This window comes from Triplophysa dalaica, chromosome 1 (assembly GCF_015846415.1).
Source record: "Triplophysa dalaica isolate WHDGS20190420 chromosome 1, ASM1584641v1, whole genome shotgun sequence".
In the NCBI taxonomy this organism is placed as follows: domain Eukaryota; kingdom Metazoa; phylum Chordata; class Actinopteri; order Cypriniformes; family Nemacheilidae; genus Triplophysa; species Triplophysa dalaica.
The window spans coordinates 29,367,560-29,387,567 of record NC_079542.1 but is presented as its reverse complement, the minus strand read 5'-3'; the positions used below and the strand labels follow the sequence as shown (position 1 = coordinate 29,387,567).

Genomic DNA, 20,008 nt, shown 5'->3' with positions numbered 1-20,008 from the left:
ACGCATGTATGTTCAATTCAAGTTAATTTATATAGAGCTTTCACAATGTGCATTGTTCCAAAGCAGCTTTACAGGAGCAAACAGGAAAAACAGAAAAACACAAAGGTGAAACACAGCACAGTGCATGGTGTTTATAGAACAAGCAAGATCATTCTAATAAATATCTAATTAATAAATATATGCAGTCTACTGGTGAGCAAGCTAACACTGCCGAGGAACCCAGATCCCCTCTGACGTTTCATAGCTGCACTCAGTGACCGAAAAGCCACAGCAAATATCCAAGAGGGAGAGCCCACCATCCGCGACCCAGAAAGTCCCACTCGCCGAAAACCGTGCAGGTCCTGCCCGGTCCCACTCCACGTTCGTCGCCAGAAAACAGGAACAACCAAGGAAAATAGTAATGGCATGTTGTAACTTTATTCCACAAAACCAGACCCACACAGCCCCAATTAATAAAATCCCCCCCAACCACAAACAACGAGCCTCCCCACAAACACCCACCCAGCAACCTCCAATCAGGGCAGATGAATGGAGCTATAATTTCAAACTGCTGTCATGTTATGATATTTAGCATTAAATACCAAGTATTGTAACTTCAGCATTAATGTGACAATTAGTCCGTCTTTTCTCTTGGTTAGGGATGTGGTGGTCTGAGCTGGGATGGTCGTATTTCTCTTGGGTGTTGGTGGAATTGCCTTAGATGGAGTTGGGATGGTCAGTCAGTCTGCAGCTCTTGCAGGCGTAATCTCTAGTTGGGGATGGGCAAATGTTGATCATCTGGACCTGCTGGAATTTCTCCAATTAGAATAGCTGCTGTTCATTAACTATGCATTAAGTGAAAGCTTGGCTGGAAAGATGTGTCTTTAATCTAGATTTAAATAGGGAGAGTGTGTCTGACCCTCGAATAGTATCAGGAAGGCTATTCCAGAGTTCAGGTGCTACGTATGAGAAAGCTCAACCCCCTTTGGTGGATTTAGTTATTCTAGGTGTTATGTTATCAAAATTCCTGAGTTTTGAGATCGTAGTGAGCGTGATTGGTTGTAATGTGATAAAAGCTCAGTTTAGTAAGTAGGGGCTATACCGTTTAAGGCTTTGTAAGTAATTAAAAGAATTTTAAAATCAATACGATACTTCATGGGTAGCCAGTGTAGCGATGATAAAACTGGTGTTATGTGATCGTATTTTCTTGACCTGGTAAGAACTCTGGCAGCTGCATTCTGAACTAACTGTAGTTTGTTTATTGATGATACTGGACAACCACAAAGCAAAGCATGACAATAGTCAAGCCGTGAGGTCACAAATGCATGAATAAGCTTTTCTGCGTCAGCAACACATGAAATATTTCGTAATTTGGCAACATTTCTAAGGTGGAAGAATGCGATAATCTGAGATATTTTGTTTACGTGTTTTGGTGCCATAAGTAGTATTTCTGTTTTGCTAGAGTTTAAAAGGAGGAGATTACTAGTCATCCAATGTTTTATGTCTTCGATGCACTCTGCCAGTTTGGATAGCTTAAAGGAATCATCTGGTCTTGATGAGATATATAGCTGAGTATCATCTGCATAACAGTGGAAGCTAATTCCATGTTTTCTAATAATGTTGCAAGGGGCAGCATGTATATGGAGAAAAGCAAGCGTCCTAAAACCGATCCCTGAGGTAATCCATAATTAACTTGCGTGAGATTTGACGATTTCCCATTTTAAATGGACATATTGATATCTGTCTGTTAAGTAAGATCTGAACCATTGTAGTGCCTGTCCCTGAATACCGGTATAATTGTGTAAATGATCTAATAGTATTTTATGATCTACAGTATCGAAAGCAGCACTAAGGTCAAGCAGGACTAAGTGAGATGTTACCTTTATCTGATGCAATAAGAAGGTCATTTGTAATTCTAACGAGCACAGTTTCAGTGCTATGATGCGGTCTAAAGCCAGAATGAAACTTCGTGTATGTCATTATTTAGTAGGAAAGAACACAACTGAGTGGACACTACATTTTCTAGTATTTTAGACAAGTAGGGGAGATTTGAAATCGGTCTATAGCTTCCAAGTTCATTTGGGTCTAAGTTTGGTTTTTTGATAAGAGGCTTAATTACAGCCAGTTTAAAGGGTCCTGGGACATGTCCTAGATTAATTGATGAGTTGATAATGTTATAAATGGGCTCAATTGCAACAGGTAGTAGCCAATGTAAGAGAAAGCAATGTTTTTTTACTTTTGTTTGGAACAATATGTTCAACGCAAGCACTTCAAACGATTTAAATGTATGCTCTGTTCTCTGAGTTACAGTGAGAAAGTCTCTAAAGATTGTTGCGACACCACCACCTCGACCAACCGGACGTGGCTCATGAATATAACCGTAGCTTGGTGGAGTAGACTCATTTAGACGGAAATAATCTTTTGGCTTAAGCCAAGTTTCAGTAGGGCATAGTATATCAAAACTGTTGTCTGGGATCATTTCATTTACAACAACTGCCTTTGGATTTAGTGATCTTATATTAAGTAGCCCAAACTTTAGGCGTTGGTTTTGCTCATTAAATATTTGGTCATTTGGTTTAATCACGATAAGGTTTTTTCTCTGACTTTTACATAAATTATTATTTAGTTGTATTATTCGGGGGACAGACACAGTCTCTATACATTTGGAAACAGTAACATTGATCAGTGGAGTGAGAGGAACACAGACTATGGTTGAAGACACTTTGTGGTATGATTTGACTAAGACCGCCCAAATGTTTATGCAAGTAAGGTGGGCGGTCCTGTAAATCTCATTGTACCGGTGCAGCCTGATGTTCCGCATATGGTAAGAGGCGTAACATTTCCGTGCAGTATTCGACCAATCACTACGCACTAGTGACCACTCATAGCACACCTTGCTTTTCAGAGCGATGAGCTTTGTAAAATAGCGTGTTTCAGAGAGGTGGAGCAAAGAGGAGATACAAACATTCACGGCATGTTGAAAAACAGCCATTTTAACCTTAAATCTTGTATACACACATTGTATTACATCTAAAGAATACAATAATATTTGTTTTAGCAGAGTCAAATGACCCCTTTAAATCTAATAATTTTTATTTTGTGTTAACAATGAACTTTTCAGTAGAGATCATGCAGGTCTGCAGTGAGATGTGTTTGGAAAGCAGGGGGTAGAGTTAGGATATGTGATAGTCAAGTGGTGCGTATCTTTTGACCTGAACGAGGCTTTGCTGCCACGTGACATCAGTTTACTAGCACACAAAAATAATCGTCAATCCAGAATATCAGATATTTGAGGTGAGCTTTTCTTTTGGTCAAGGCAACTTTGTGAAGATAAAATGCAATCCTGTAAACGTTGATTTAAAAGCCAGAATCTAGTGATTCAACTAAGCGGTTTCGTTTGAATGCCCATTGGCGTGGGTGCGCTTCATCATGAGTGTTCTTTGGAGGCTTTACTTGTTGAAGTTATAAATGAAAACACTCTAGGCCACCCCCACATATACATCCAAATGTTATACTTCAGATATGTTCACAAACACAGTAAGGAGAATAAAGACTTCGTCATGTACTGGTCACCATCATTAGTCATTCTATCTCCATCAGACGCCCACAGGGAATAATCAGACTGACAAATATAGATTCATCACCAGTCCCATCTAAGGCTTTTCCAGGCCATGTGTGCGGTAATACAAATCATATCATTCAATACGCCTGAAATTATAGACCTTGCAGGGAAATATAAAGACTGATGAGGTAGTATATGAAATGTGGAATAGGAAGTCAACATCTCCAGATTTACATTTTCTGAGAAAAGACTCGAATATGATTTCAAAAGAAAGAACAGATCACAGATGTAACCTTTAGGCTTCACTTGCTGACAAAAAGACTCACAAATGCCTCTAAATGTTTCAGAAGAGATCTCAACAACGTCACAAACTAAGGTCGGATTTGTCAAGTCTAAATTCAAACGTCAATATCATTAAAGGTTACAACAGAACTGAAGTATTTCTAATCAAATTTACCCAAATCCAGATTTTATTCCTCCTCTATATTCTTCATGTTTTTAAACAATAGTCTTCATTTCAGGAGCAAGATCTAAGGTGAAACACCTGAGAACTTTAGCAAATCTTCTGTGCGACGAGAGAACAACATCTAAGGAATAACATTTTCCGGTAACACTTTATAATAACTGCACACTATGAATCATTAGTTAAGCATCAGTACATAGTTAATTAATCATTTATGAAGCATTGGCCTCAAATAAATAGACAGTAGTAAGCAGTTTATAAATACAGCTATAAATGCTTTGTTCTTGATTTATAAGCATGTATATAATATGCTTAGTTATCAAATTTTCATACTTTATTAAGGATGAATTCATCATTTCTAAGTTAAGGATTACATTACTTACAAACCAGTTAGTTAGGAGTTGTCAGTGGTTCATGAGATCATTTAGAAAGTGTAAGTAAATGATACTCTTTGAAAACTCTTTGAATGCACATTTATACATCTTATTATTCTGACATATAGTAACAGTTTCTTCATTTGTTAATAAATGCTTTTTTAACACACATTCCTGCTGTAATTCATGATTAATTAATGTAATTATAAAACATTTACTAGTTGTCAGTTAACTATTTTTGTGAGCTCATCTAAAGTGAGGACTATGTATGCCATGTAAAGCATTTACAAATGAGAGTTAAAGGCTCAGTTATCTTCTAAACAGAAATAGGAAAAACACAACACACAGGGATACAGAACATAGAAATATTTATTTCAAGATTCAAAAGAAATTAAACTGTACAACTGACAACTCCTTACTAACTGGTTTGTAAGTAATGTAATCCTTAATTTAGAAATGATGAACTCATCCCTTAATAAAGTATGAAAATTTGATAACTAAGCATATTATATACATGCTTATAAATCAAGAACAAAGCATTTATAGCTGTATTTATAAACTGCTTACTAATGTCTATTAATGTGGGGCCAATGCTTCATAAATGATTAATTAACTATGTACTGATGCTTAACTAATGATTCATAGCATGCAGTTATTATAAAGCGTTACCCTATCCCAAGATATTCTGTTACTGCAAGTCTATGAATTTGTTTTCTCATATGTTTACCCACTTTACAAGAATTCTAAACCTCATAGAATGTGAAAAACAATCACACATCTTTCAACAATGTCCTTTATAAAACAATTGAGTTTGACTTGTGGCCACATGCACATCCATCACTGTCTGGTTTGGCTCAGCCACAAAGTCAGACATCAGAAGACTACAGAGGACGGTTCGGACTGCTGAGAAGATCATTGGTGCTCCCCTGCCCACCCTCCAAGAACTGTATACATCCAAAGTGAGGAAAAGGGCTCAGCAAATCACCCTGGACCTCTCACATCCAAGCCATCATCTCTTCACAATGGTGCCAAAACAACCAGACACAAAAATAGCTTCTTCCCTTCTAGGTAGCCATCTTCCTTTTGAACAGTTAAATGTTTTTTTACATGCAATTAAGAACTTGAGTGAAAAAAATATATGTGCAATTAAGTCTGTTCAATAATAATAAAGTGCAATTTTAAATATCCTGCAGGTAATACACTATCTATTTTTATACAACTTTTTCTGTAAATTATATTTCATTCTGCTGTATAAAACACATACCTTTTACTACAATTGTCTATTCTTATTTTTTACTTGTACATATTTACATACACACATAACTTTACTCTCTATAGGTTTACTCTATATTTATTGTATTGTATTTCTAAAAAAAAAATGTCTTATTTAAATCATCTGTGTAACTGTATTCTATTGTTTGATGGTCTCTGTGTGTTGTTGCTGATTCTGTGTACTGGATGCTCCTGTACAAATTCCTTGTATATGTTCAAACATACTTGGCAATAAAGCTCTTTCTGATATGTGCAATGCCCCGCCATTTTCAGTCATGCAAGTATCTACTTGAATGGTTAACAACGAAATCTCCCAAAATGTGCCAAGATTACATTTTTTTTATATTAAATCGATATTAAATCTTACAATAATTTTGTACTACCATATTTTATAGTACCATTAGTAATATTATTTGTTATGTGACCAAACAATTGAAAGATTGAGGTTAAAATGAAACATATTAGTTTACAGTTCAGCTAAAACCTGCGTCATATTGTTCGAAATCTCATCACTACTGACATTATGAAGTAAAGTTATGAAAAGAGTTTGAAGTTTCAGGTTTGAAGTAACTATAAATATAGAATCAAAGCACTCTTTCAATAAACAGACTTTATATGTTCTGATGAGCACCAGACATGGAAAACAGTGCAAAGCAGGTATGCTTGGGAAAGCAGTTTAATATCCTGACAACCAAAACAGAAAAATCTTTGCAACAATATTCTATCAATTATGCTAGAAATGTAGTAGAAAAAGCATTTGAAACAGTATCCAGTATGTAGTAAACATTTATTCCAATGGTTGCCTTCATCTTTTATGCTTTGAGTTAAATACAAATACACAGAAATTATTTCAGGATTCTTAAAGTGGTTTCAGGGATAATTAGCCTTTATAATCACAGTGAAAGGCTTATGACACAAAGGCCATTTTTAAATGACCTTCTGTCGCGATAATGCGCATGTGTATGTTGGTCCAGAAGAGGATCAGTGTAACACCTGTCATATCTGATTTAACCATAATCCAGGCACATTATTGTGTGGCTGAAAGCAGGAATGACCACATGATATAACAAAGCCAATGTCTGATTATTCCTGTCTACTTTATCTGACCTCAGATAAAAGACCTCAAATGGCTTTCGTGATGGCTTTTAGAGTACATGTCATGTATTGAATTTGGCAAATTGTGTGCAAATTGTGGACACTAATTCCTCAATATTTCCTTATGGCAGAAATCACTTTAAATTCGGTTTTGTTTCACTTGTGTGCGTCTTGTTTTGGCAAAAAGGTTTGCTTTAGGCCCTATGCTACCAGAATTAATTCGATTAACTGTATAAACAATAGTAACATTTCTAAACAGTGTTTTTAAACATTACTATAGTAAATATTAATGTGTATTACAATATAGCACGGTGAATATTACAGAATACTAGTATACTACAGTAATTATTCTATAGTATAGTAAATAATAGCGTACTACAGATTTTTTTCACCTGGGCTATCACATTTTTTTAGTAGGGTAGTATGATAATAAATACATTGTTTATTTGTAATCCATAAATATGCTTACTATTTACAAACGCCATCAGAATGTGTATGCTGTGTAAACTGTGTATTTTTTTAAGGGTTATGTTAAAATTTGAATTTAGCCTGCCACTTCCCCCTGCAATACCACTACAGCCCACCGGGGGGTGGCGACACTTTGGAAAGTGATGCACAGTTTAGCAGGCACGATAAATCAGGTAACGTGTTATTTTTTGGTAATTAACGTTACCGAAAAACTGTAATGTTTCGAAAAACTGTGCACGAATATCTAAACATATGAAATATTCATAATACAATCACCTCTACAAAAAATTCGGTATCTTAATTGTTGTGTTTGATTGTGAGGGAAACAGAAATGCCATTTGAGTTCAATTCGCGTGGAGATTTATGGGATACATAGAATTTCACAAACATTGGACATTAACTGGCATACGACATAATAGCAACATTCAATATGAAATTACTTTATTAGCAAATGTTAAATTTGAAAGATCGTGCGGTACTTGTGACTATTCGTTACTTTTGTTACTTTTAAATATTTTTAAAAGATATATAGCTAGCAGGCCAATGTGAACATTACATTTATTTTGTTAATCGCTAGTTCGCTGAATAAATACCTACGCTATTGGTCAACCCATCTCTCTCTCTCTCTCTCTCTCTCTCGCTCTCTCTCTCGCTCTGAAGGGTTGGGTTTAGTGTACGTCTTTCACTAGAGGCGTTGCTCGTCGGCCGCGGCGCTACTCTGCTAAGGGGAAAAAAGAAATTTCCGCTTCCTGCACCGATAAACAACTAACGCAACTTTACAAAACACTGGCTGCGAGTAATTCGGTAACAGCGGATATAACTGCACACCCGCACCGCGAGATCGGACGAATCTCGATCAACGTGGACGGATGATTCTCTTGCAGTAACTGGAGGATCTGCGCTTCATACAATCGCCGTTTTACTGGGCTTTTCTTTGACTGTTTTTAAACATAAGGTACCTCCAGTATGTCGGAGCGCGGAGGGCTCCCGAGGACTGGAGGCGTACCGTCTCCGCAGCCCTCCAAACCGGTGGCGATCACCTCCAATCGCCCGGTGCACATGAACCTGTACGCCACCTGGGAAGTGGACCGATCGTCCCCGAGCTGCGTGCCGAGGTAAGGCGCTTGTGCTCCGGGGAGGGAAGAGGCTGTGCACCCGCATTATCTCGAGGGGCTCGCGGTTTAGGGTATTTACTTTATATAGGGCGTTTATTAATAAGAATAAGCAACGCGAAGGAAAATGTTGGTTGAACTATAAAGGTGACACAACTAGAGAAAATTAAACTGATTCAATTCACGCAGTTCCCTTTTAGAACGATTTTAGCAGTGAAAGAGATATGAAGGATATTTCTTTGTGGTTATAATCTCTGCGCAGTCAGTCTTTTCAACAACTTCTGCTTAACAAAGACCTGGAGAGAATTGTTTAGACATGTATAGATTCATGCTTTGTATTCCCACATGGCACTGCTCTAAATATTGGTTTAGGATGTTGTCATTGTAATTGTAGGGTTTAATGCTTTAGCCTGCCCTGGTGGTTTGTAATGCGTTGGAGTAATGGGATAGCAATGTTTATACATTTGTGCACCGCTTTACCAGAGTATGTTGCTTTGGTATTTTGTGTGTATTTTTGTATTCCATCATGACACCGGAGTGATATGAAGAGTTTTGTTACAAAATGAGAGAACTTCGTTTTTAAAAATGTTCAAAAATCATGTTTTTTATTGTGCATTCCAATTAATATTAATGAAAATGCATTTGTTGGTTTGTTTTCAAGCCACAACCACCCCCCCATAATACAGGTAACTAACACAATAAAAACACGATAACGTCATAAAATAAGTGATTTTTGGAAAATTAATTAAGAAATCTCATTTTGGAACAGAACTCTTCATATATATAGTCACCCGTGTGTCTGTGACTCACTGCATGACCAGGTCAACATGTATGTTGTACCAATGTCAAAACAGTTGTATATTTTTGTCTTGAGTTATTATCATTTACCTGGATACAGAAAACAAGCTCGTGAAATGGCTTCCCATTGTCGGTTTATTTGTATTAAAGTGTATTGATACAGCAATTGGCATAGATCCGTGTTACACAGTTTGTGCTTGTGTTCGGTGTGGCATCCTGCTGCTGGCATTGACTTAATAGTCTAAAAATACGCAAAAATATCGATCGACTTGTTGACGTTTATTGTTTGGCTGGACCTGGTGGCCGTATTTAAATGTAATACGTTTAGTGTGCCGATCTCTTTCCACTATCATCTTGCTTGGGACTGGTATTAAATATTAATGTGATGTTGTTTTATATCTTATTCGCCGGGACAATAGTTGTGTAACTCACCCCAGCTACTTAATTAGAACTAAAGATGGCACAATGGAAGGCACTGGACGCCTGTGTGCGTGTGTGCTGCGTGTCTGATTTCTGCTTGTGTTGTTGGTGTTTGGTAACGTACAGTTTGTGAACAGTGTGTAACTGGTGCATGCAATTCTATCTGCCACAATGCTATATTGGAATAGAGGGTGTCGCTGAGGTGTTCTGGTGCTGTTTCTCTGTGGTGTTCTAGGTTGCTAGGGCACTTGTTTTTGGGCACTTTACAGAGCACTCATCAAAGTCACCATGTGTGCTTCTCAATCAACCTCCTTGTTCAGTAGTCAGGGCAGTGATCAGGGAGTCTGCCATGTTAAGGGCTGACTCATTCACGATATACTTCAAGTGCACTGATATCGTTTGTTCCCTAAAAATTCCCACAATGCAACGCAAAAGTCTGGGAGAATCGATGCTCACTATGTTCCCTTACCTGAAATCATGTGAAATTTTTTGAATCCGTTTAAAGGAACACTCCACTTTTGGGGGAAATAGGCTCATTCTCCAACTCCCCCAGAGTTAATAAGTTGAATTTTACCGTTTTGGAGCCTATTTAGCCGGAGTGATATCATGCAGCGCATGTGGACATAGACAAACTTACGTCATCATATCCAACGTGACCAACTGCTTGTACAAGGTGCGTGAAATCACTGCGCCTGCTGCAGCCATGTTACGGCAGCAAACTTCCTTAATTATTACACCGGAATGGGAGTATAGTTCCTAATCATATCGGCCTAGAAAATGGCAGGTTTTCATTTTCCGCCAGTATTAGCAAGCGATACAGAAGAGTCAAGTTATAAATATGAAAAATATTGAAACTATTTGGTCATTTTTGAACGCGATGCTACTGGTCTAATTGGATTCAAGGCCCGGAGATCGACTCCAAAACGCTAGAACTAAACTTATGAACTCTGGGGAAGTTGGAGAATGAGCCTATTTACAAAAAAATGTGAAGTGTTCCTTAAACCGAAATTGCAGGAGGCAACTTAATAAACTTAACGAATCACGACAGAACTTTTGAAAAGACAAACGTTTATTTTATGTATATAAACACACATTGTTAGACAGGCAGGGAACATGATCGACTTAACAGTTGAATTTAATATTAGACCAAGTTTGTGCACTGATATGTATCATTCAACCATTATTATCGGTTTTGCCTTTAGTTGATAATTAGCAGCTGTGAATTCCCCCAAAAATGAAAATTATTACATTGTTTACTCACCCTCAGGTTGTTCCAAACCTATATACATTTCTTTGTTCATCTAAATGGGCTCAAAGGAAGATGTGAATAACCAAACAGATCTCATCCCCCATTGACTCCCATAGGATTTATTTTCCCTAATACGGCAGGAAATTGTGGTGATCTGTTTGGTTTCTGACATTCTTTGAAATATCTTCCCTTGTGTTCAGCAGAACAAAGAAATTTGTTTTGAAACCACCTGTGGGTGAGTAAATATGACAGAATTTTCTTTTTTGGGTGAACTACCCATTTAAGCTGTCACGTCACAGGAAAATAAGAGAACGGTGTCCCAATGTGAACCAGCATTGCTCAGGCGTTTGAAAGTAGCACACCCTACGACAAATCTTCACGAATGTATGGCGAAATAACAGACGCCATTACAAGGTACCTGGCTAAAGATATGGTGCCGATTAATGCGGTCACAAAAGATGGTTTTAGGAATCTTATCCTAACGCTCGATAAAAGATATCACATTACCTCCTGTATGTTTTTTACTTAAGCTATCCAAAAAATGTACAATACGTGCAGGAAGAAGGTTGAAGCTGAGCTAAAAGAAGTTGAATATTACTTGTGTGTTCCTGCCACAAGCACACCGTCAGAAAGGCTCTTCAGTGCAGCAGGCAATATAGTAACATTTTTGTCAAAAAATCTTTAAGCACATAACCCTGAACAATGTGTAAATTTAACGCAATTAAAATGTTAAGGTTTTCTTTCTCTCATAGGACTTTTGGTCTCAGAATTATTCATTTTGCACTTAAAATAGCAAAACTTGGTATCATTGTTTCAACCTTACCTTAATGTAGGTTATGGTTAATGTTTTACTGTAATTGTTTACAGTGTGTTTGGGATTTATACTTGTTAATTTAACTATTTAAGATACTGTTGTTATTCTCTTAATTTGTCATGACATTTTTGCATGACAACTTTAGTTAAAAAAATGGCCACATTGTTTAAGTGGTTTTAAATAAACATTGGCATAATGTTACAATAGTTTGTGATTATGCTTGTTCTTTCTTTGATATATGCTGTTAAAACCAACACAACAAACCTAACTCTTTTTTTTAAATAATAGTCAATCACATTTTACATCGCAAATTGCAATTTTGGTCAGAAAAATCCCAATTATATTTTTCTTCAAATCGTGCAGCCCTACAAAAACTTGACTTTCTTGTGTGTAGCTGTCTACCCAAGCAGATGTTTAATTCAAATGTTATATATATTAATATTTTTCATACAAAAACCCATCGTTTCAAGACATGCTTTTTGGAGCTTTAAAATGGCAGATCCCATTAATAAATAGGGTGTTCTAAAAGCGAGTATAGCCAGCGCAGTATATTATTAATATAACCCAGATAGATAACCCTAAAGAAAATGAGTCATATAGGCATTTATAGGCTTTGCATAAATGTGAGTACATAAACATTATGAGAGAATTTTCTGTTTTCGGTGAACTATTCCTTACTACCTCGATGAGACTGTTTAGTACTTTAAAAACAAACCACAAGTACTGATGGCTGCCTTCTCAAGTATTATCAATAAGAAGCCTAAGTGTATGTTATTATGTATAAATGAGTGCTGTATACCGTTTTTTTGCGGAATAACTGTTGACTTGATGATATATCCGTTTAGTTAAACGATGGTGATCGTCTTTTTGCAAATCAATCTCTGATCCGATGCCATAGACCAGCAGGCGAAGAGTGTGACACCTCTGTCAACACAAACAACAACATACCCATTTTAATGCCATTCATTTTGGACATTATTTTCACACCTCTGTCGCCCTATACACATGGAGCTGTGACCTTGACACCTGTAAACCTTGCATATGTAAATGAAAACCTTGGCATTAAAGTATTTTAGTTTGTTGTTCTTTAAGGTATTCTCATTTCAATGTGCGTCTTTTAATGTGGTGTTTTGGCAAAGAGAAGCTGGTTGTTTCCTGTTCATCTGCATCTGTTTCCCTCTGCAGTCTGAAGGTTGACAATGTCACATTCTTTTGTTTTCGCTGCAACCAATTTCAGTGAGTGTCTGGAGTCACGCTCCGCTCGCCTGATTTGATAGCCGTGCATAAAAGAAACAGACTGAAGACGACAGTCTGAGAGATACAAGGATGAAGATAGAGAAATGTCACTCTGAGTCCTTAAAATGTGAGATACGTTGAGAGGGGGTATGGGTGGGGGTAGATAGAGGGTGTAAAGGTAATCGCTTTTGCAGCAATATGCGAGAAAAAAACGAAACTGTCTGGCATCCGATCAATACATCGAGGTTACTTGGCAGTCCACTCTAAAACTACCTGATCTGAAATTCATCTCTGCATCTACAAGGCCAAATAGTGCACCCGAATTCAGGAATCTTGTTACACAGCTGCAGAAATGTTGTTATGCTCCTTCTTAAATGCCTGAGCAAAGTCGTCAACGTATTTCTGTTATTGCCTCTTAGAACTAGAGATCGACTGATATGGGTTTTTCTATAACCGATGTTAAGAGGTCAGGATCAGCCTATGGCCGATATGTGCTGCCGATTTTTTTGGGCCGATATTTTGAGGTTTTCCTCTTCATTTGCATGCTGAAAGGTCAAACTAATAATAAGTACAAACCAAATTAACATAATCTAGTAATCACAAAAGAAAAACAAACAAAAAAACTTTGTCATCTTGCACATCCTTGTATGGAAGGACATTTCTAAACCCTTAGTGATGTCTGACATTCTTGACAGTTAACAGAACGACAGGTTTAATGAGGATAATAACTGTGTGACGTATATATATATAGTCATTGGTCACATCCCTTAATATGCTGATGTATATTTTTATTTGCATAACACAGTTGATGGAAACAGACGCAGATGCACATATTCTTGAGTTGAATTTTCAATAATGCAAATAAGTTGGATGGAAACCTGGCTATTGTCTGGATCAAACCATGCATCCGAACTAATGTCATACACTGTCTGGGCTTCTCCAGGTCAGGGTAGCTCTGTGTCTCAGAGCACGGTGCTGTCTGTCTGCGGGGCGGAGTAAAGAAGTCACACTGCACTGAAGAGCTGCCGCCTTCTTAACCCCTCGCAAAGAGTAAAATTATCAGACTCCGATACAGGAAAAATAAAACAGAACTTTTAACAATGGGGCTAATATGTTGGTAGACAAGCTGCTGATAGTTTTCAACTACAGTCCTTAAATTTGTTTGCAATTAAGCAAACCTTCAACCAGCTGTAGCTTAATGACAGTTCCCCACAGTTCTCTGATATTCGTTTTTACTTTAGTGAAGCAACACTTCATAATTTAATATATAGTAAATATATGGCTATAGGACTTTCAAATATCAGAATTTAAGCCTTAACTCTTTCACCGCCATTGACGAGTTATCTCGTCATTTAAAGAAAAAACGGTTCCCCGCCAAAGACAAGTTTTTTACGGCAATCAGTATTTGTACTGTTGTACAGCAGGTGCCGCTGTTACACACCTTTGGGAAAAAGTAAAGAATCCCAGAACCTAGAACGTATATGTTTTAGCGCTTTTTAATGATTGTTCTGACTGTAATCTGGGCGGAATCTTTGACAAAAAACGTTAATTATCTCAGCTGTTTAATCAAAGTGATGCATTTTTGAAGATAGAAGAATACGGCTTCTTTTGTTCAAAAGCTGAGTCTCAGTTCTTTCATTTGACATATATATATTGACATACAGAAAATGAACTGTGAGCCATTAAAGTTGGGTGAAAATGTTAAAAAACGCTGGCGTAGGCAGGCAACTTTTTTTTTTTAAAGGCTGGCGGCGAATGAGTTAATTGTATCTCCCAGGACTGTTGTTGAACTTCACATGCGGCAATACCGCACCAATAACACGGGACTGCCCGCGCACGTTCCTGACTTTAAATCGGCGCTTCTAATCACGGATATCGGCCGATGCTGATATATGAAAAAAATGATAAATATCGGCCCGATATATCGGCCGACCTATACAAACAGCAGACAAACACAAAAACACAGCATTTATTGTGTTTCGAAATCGTCTGCTTGCGCGAGTATTATTATTATAATCAGTAGCTTCTCTTACTTTTCTTACTGATATTAAGTGGCAGTTTATTAGGAAGAGACGGATGACTTGGATTGAAACGGTGCTTATTCGCAAATGGATGGAAACCCGGCTAGTTTCACAGATTTTCAATGATGATCTTTTGGACCAACCTACTTTTTGTATAGATATACTCTTTTTTTTCTCTTTCACCTTATACACTTCATTTGTGTCATTAAATAGCTGTAAGATCACTAACAGAGACTTGCCTATGCAACATACACTTTCAGTTTATGAAACTATCAGGGAATTTTTGACGGCCATGTTTTGGTTACAGGCTGCCCGGGCTGACGTGAAGAGAAAGTAGAAAGAGTGTGAGATGCTTGACATACTTTTTCATCCTTTAATCTCTTAAAAAGCAATTAGGTGGAGAGGGAAATTCTCATGACTTCACTTTGATATCAAGCATGATGGTACTCCTGCGGTTCATTTATTGGCCCTGCAGGGTCCATCATCTATAAGTAGGTTCCTATCCTATCTTAAGAGAGTTGATTAAAATGAACTTCCCCATTTTGCCACTTTCTCTTTGTCTCTTGAGTTTGGGATCACCCTTTTCCCATGAGCTAGATTTTCACATGTATAAGAGTCTTTGGTGGATCATTATAGAAACTTAGATATCAGCAAACTGAGGAATGACAACATTTCACTTTTTTATTTAGTTATTTTTTGTCTCCATTTTTCACTTACCATCAATTTATCATTACTGAATGTGACTTTCTTCTTTCAGAATAATGAAGTCAGAGTTATAATACTACGTATCCTTTTTCTTCCAAGAGATAGAATGCACAAAATTTAGGTCTATTCCCATTGCTTTATAGTTTTTTTTTTACAATGCAGGACTATTACCAGTCACAAACCCAACTGTTGTTGCTTATGAATGCTGTAGCGAATCAGAGGAGTTTGATGTAGTTTATATAAGCCTATCATGACAACAGGTACTGATGAGGGAGATTTATTCAGTTTTGGTTTTACTTTTGATTTGCTTATAAAAAATAAGGCTAAAGAAACATCCAACGCTCACAACCTTATTGTGTACACTGACACTTTAAATGGTTCTATATAGTATTAAAATGTGTTCATGACTCGTAATCATAGGGGAACCATTTTTAGTTCTATATAGAACCATATCTTTAAAGATGCCATACAACACTTTTGTCAAATGGTGCTCTGTAGGCAGAAGCATAAGAGGTGCCATATAACACTTTATTTATTCAATACAAATGGTGCTAAACAGCATAAACAGTGGTTCTTTGGCTTGTAAAGAACCTTTAAAGTGGCTTAACATGTTCTTTGTAAAGAAGTGGTGCTATATAGCACCAGGACTGAAGCACCAAGATAAGATAATGTAAGTGGTCCGGTTATCTTGAATAAATTATACCTTTCACATTTTACAACACCATTACCCTTACATTTTTTTTAATAATTCGACCACAAAGTATATTATTTACTTTAGTAAATGGAAGTTAATGTGCCAGTTAAATTATTAAAATGGCACATATAAAAAAAATATTTTATTAAAAATAGTACTTAAATTTATGTAGACCTGAAAACTAAATAAAATAAAATACACTGCTAAGATGGTTTATAAGTACATTATAACCTATTTTTAAAGTGGGCTTAACACACAGGGTTTATGCAAATCTCATATTAATCTTGAGTACCTATAGAGTAGTATTGATTACCTTTTATCTTCGAAGAGTATTTTGTTTGATAACATTTATAAAAGATAGATACAGCTTTACAATCGTTTCCGAAAACATACGGCACGTGGCATCTTTTAGCGCTAGGACGGCTCCATATATCAGTTTCAAACAATCTCCAAATCCAGCATTATATCCACCGTTTATATTAGAGATGTGCACGAATATTCGAATATTCGATCCGCAATAAATATTCAAATATTACAAATGCTATTCGAATATTCATATTTTTCATAATAATAAAACTGCATCACCACAAGGTTAAGTTACCCCTAAAGAAGACCTTAGAGTTGTCACGTCTTTATAACGTTCTATAATATACAGAAAATATAAAAATTATATTTATGTGTTCCTATATCTTTGTTCACTCAGATCGCAAGCTAGTTTAAATATTTTAAGTTTACACACCGAATATCCGGACACATCAACATATTAACATTTTTTTAAACTGGTGAGCCAGAATTCGTTAAAATATGCCAACGTCATATTAAATGATTACCAATAATTCATTTATTACCATAACTTGTTCGGAGCGGTTTTTCTAAATAAATTCATATTCTTTCGTTAAAATATATTAAGTAATGCTAATTTCAACAATTAGAAACATGAAAATGTACATTTCACTGCAACAAATGTTAATGAATTTGGCCTTAACATAAGACTGACACCTTTTTCCAAACCTAAACGCAAGGATTTTCCTTCTAGAAGTTCAAATAGTGTCGTGGCCTTCAAGTTTCAGCCTATAAATAAAGTCGCAAGGATGTTTTTTTGATGATTTAAAATGCGCTGTGATTCTTACGTTAGTCGAAATAAATAGGCCTACCTTATTTATTGATGCAAATCAAATTCATATAATTCAATTCAATAACACAAATACTGACTGTGATCGATAAAGAAAACAATATTGATGCTGTCCTGATCATACTAAACAAGATAAACATATATCAAAGACGGTCAATATACGTTGCGTTTTGTTCACTTTGATTTGTCAGGGTTTTTTGCATATACTGTTTTGGGCAGGTTTGAATGCAGTTTTTATTTTTCTATTTTTTCCAAATTAAAAACCTACATACAGCCTATAATATTGATGCTTTATGAATATGCAATGATACTTATACGCTTGATGTGAAATTGAGACTAAATAAAAACGTAATAAATGACGTCATTATTAACTTAATTTAAATAAACCAATATTCGAAAAATCTTTTTTTATGATATAATATAACAGTTTTATATGTTCAAATTATTTTCCCCGAAAACTGTACGGTCGCTGGGGGAGTGTACCAAGCACATAAATACAACATAATACGCCCAACTCGTTAATTGACAAGTTGACCATGTTAAGCATGAGAAGACAGCACGTTAACATTGTAAAGAAGTCAGAATGCATGACACGTCGTTGCAGGGTGGCTTTAAAATCTTTCACCTGTATGGTTTAAAGTATCCACAGTAGGTTTTTTAATGTAGTTCATAAGTGAATCCTATAGATTACAGAAGTATTTTTTCATGCGGGCAAATATATTTCTTAATATTATACAGTAAAAGACGGAAAACACGGAATTCAGAAAAGAATAAAAGGAAATACAGATATTGGTCAATAATAAAACTGAATTTGGGGGAACAAATGGTTTCAAAGAGCCCTATGATTACGAGCCAAAGAACCACTTTTAGTGCTATATAGCACCATTTTTTAAGTGTATAATTTATTTAAAATTATTTAACAGTTTGTTTTTCATGCTGGGCAAATGTAAGGTTGACCCTTGATTTACTGATCTATAAAACAGCTGTCAAATAGATGGGAAACACGGTTCTCAGCTTGGTTTGAATGTACCCACTTATATTTATACATTTGTCTGTTGATCTTATTCAAAGTGACCTACAGTATGCAAAGTGTACGTATTCTCATTTTGCGTATTTGTGTGAAGCAGTAAAACAGAAACACGATATTTAATTCACTGACATAAATGATCATGACAATATCATAAATTTACTTTAGAGAAGTAATATTTGGTCATAACTACACTGTAAAATTACATAATAACAGTAAACTGTAATATTCCAGCAGGTGAATATTAAATGTAAAAAACATTAAAAATACATTAAATGTAATTCAATTACATATAAAACTTGACATTTATAAAAATCGTAAAAATAAAAATGTTTACACTCTGTGCAGCTCTGATATTGTAGTAAACTATACCCAAAACAAAGCTACTTTACTCCGTTGACTGCCAAGATGCGCTTTAACTGATGCATCTATTCACGATGGCTGTGGTGACACTGTAACTACCACTCATGCAGTCACCATTAACCCTTCAGCACTGACCTACTGGATCGGTGAGATACTAACACAGTTAATCACAGCTGCCACATATGCACAGTGTCACAACAACGCTCAGCACGCCATGTGACTCAACGCTTGAGCCATAAAACTACTGACATACTGAATTCCCAAAGCTCATTACAAAGGCTTAATGCACACACGTGGGCTGATTAAATGCACCATTCATTACTTAATCTGTAAGTGTGTTTATGAATTGTTATAATTTTAAAAAGTCTGTTATAATTGTGATAATCCTAATTGAATACAGTTTGTGAAGTTACATTGAGACACATCTTTTCCTGAAAAAAATAAAACAGCTAGCTGAGTACGTCCTGTCGGTATGAAGTTTGTTTTTTGAGAATACTAATTAAATGTGTTCACAAGTTGTCATTAAACGGATAGTCTGGAATGCCAATCTTTTTTAATCGTTGCCTATATTTTTGAAGGAACGGTTAGGTTTCGTAGTGATGTGTTTTGACATTCATTTACATTGAAAAAAAGTAGGTTACTAATTTTACATTTTGCAATTCGGACTAGCACATAGTAATGATTCTCTCATGAGATTTATTTTTACAGATATTCAAAAGAAACTAACTTAAACTAGTAGTCAATATTTGTGACAATTAGTTCCTGTATATGATGTTTATGTTTGTGTTACATGGCCAATTGTCGCAGATCGAGTTGGACAGCTTTTTTCAGTTTTAAAATCAACACGGGCATACAAATGTAAAAACGTCAAAAAAGTTGTTTTTCCTACACATAAAAGATAGCTCAGTCTTGCAACTGAATTAACTTTGCAGAATACAAGAAGTTCCCAAGCTAAGGTACAAAACAGCAAACATAACGAAATGTGTTGCGAGTAAGCTATTGTACAAAACATGTGCTTAAACATTAAGCAATAAACTATTGTATAAAGCTCTCTTACAATACTGCAAAGTATACAAAATTTTATACATCACGCTAAATTCTATTTTTTTGTAAGTCGCTATAGATAGAAGCCAAAGTGTATCAATTCATTTTTCATGAAGAATAATCACTAAAAGCCTTCAGGTCTCGCGGGTTGTTTGAGATATGCGCTTGCCCAGAGAGTCA

At 36.1% G+C, this 20,008-nt stretch overlaps 1 protein-coding gene across 2 annotated transcripts in view; it reads left to right on the top strand.

Moving 5' to 3' along the window:
• The first annotated feature begins 7,895 nt into the window (after positions 1–7,895).
• The window catches only part of LOC130420821 (phosphofurin acidic cluster sorting protein 1), a 47,757-nt gene continuing 35,644 nt past the window's right edge, over positions 7,896–20,008 (top strand). For both annotated transcript variants that reach the window (XM_056748331.1, XM_056748330.1), the window contains exon 1: positions 7,896–8,328. In XM_056748331.1, the coding sequence (XP_056604309.1) occupies positions 8,180–8,328 (149 nt within the window). In that variant the 5' untranslated portion in view covers positions 7,896–8,179. The remainder of the gene's footprint in view (positions 8,329–20,008) is intronic.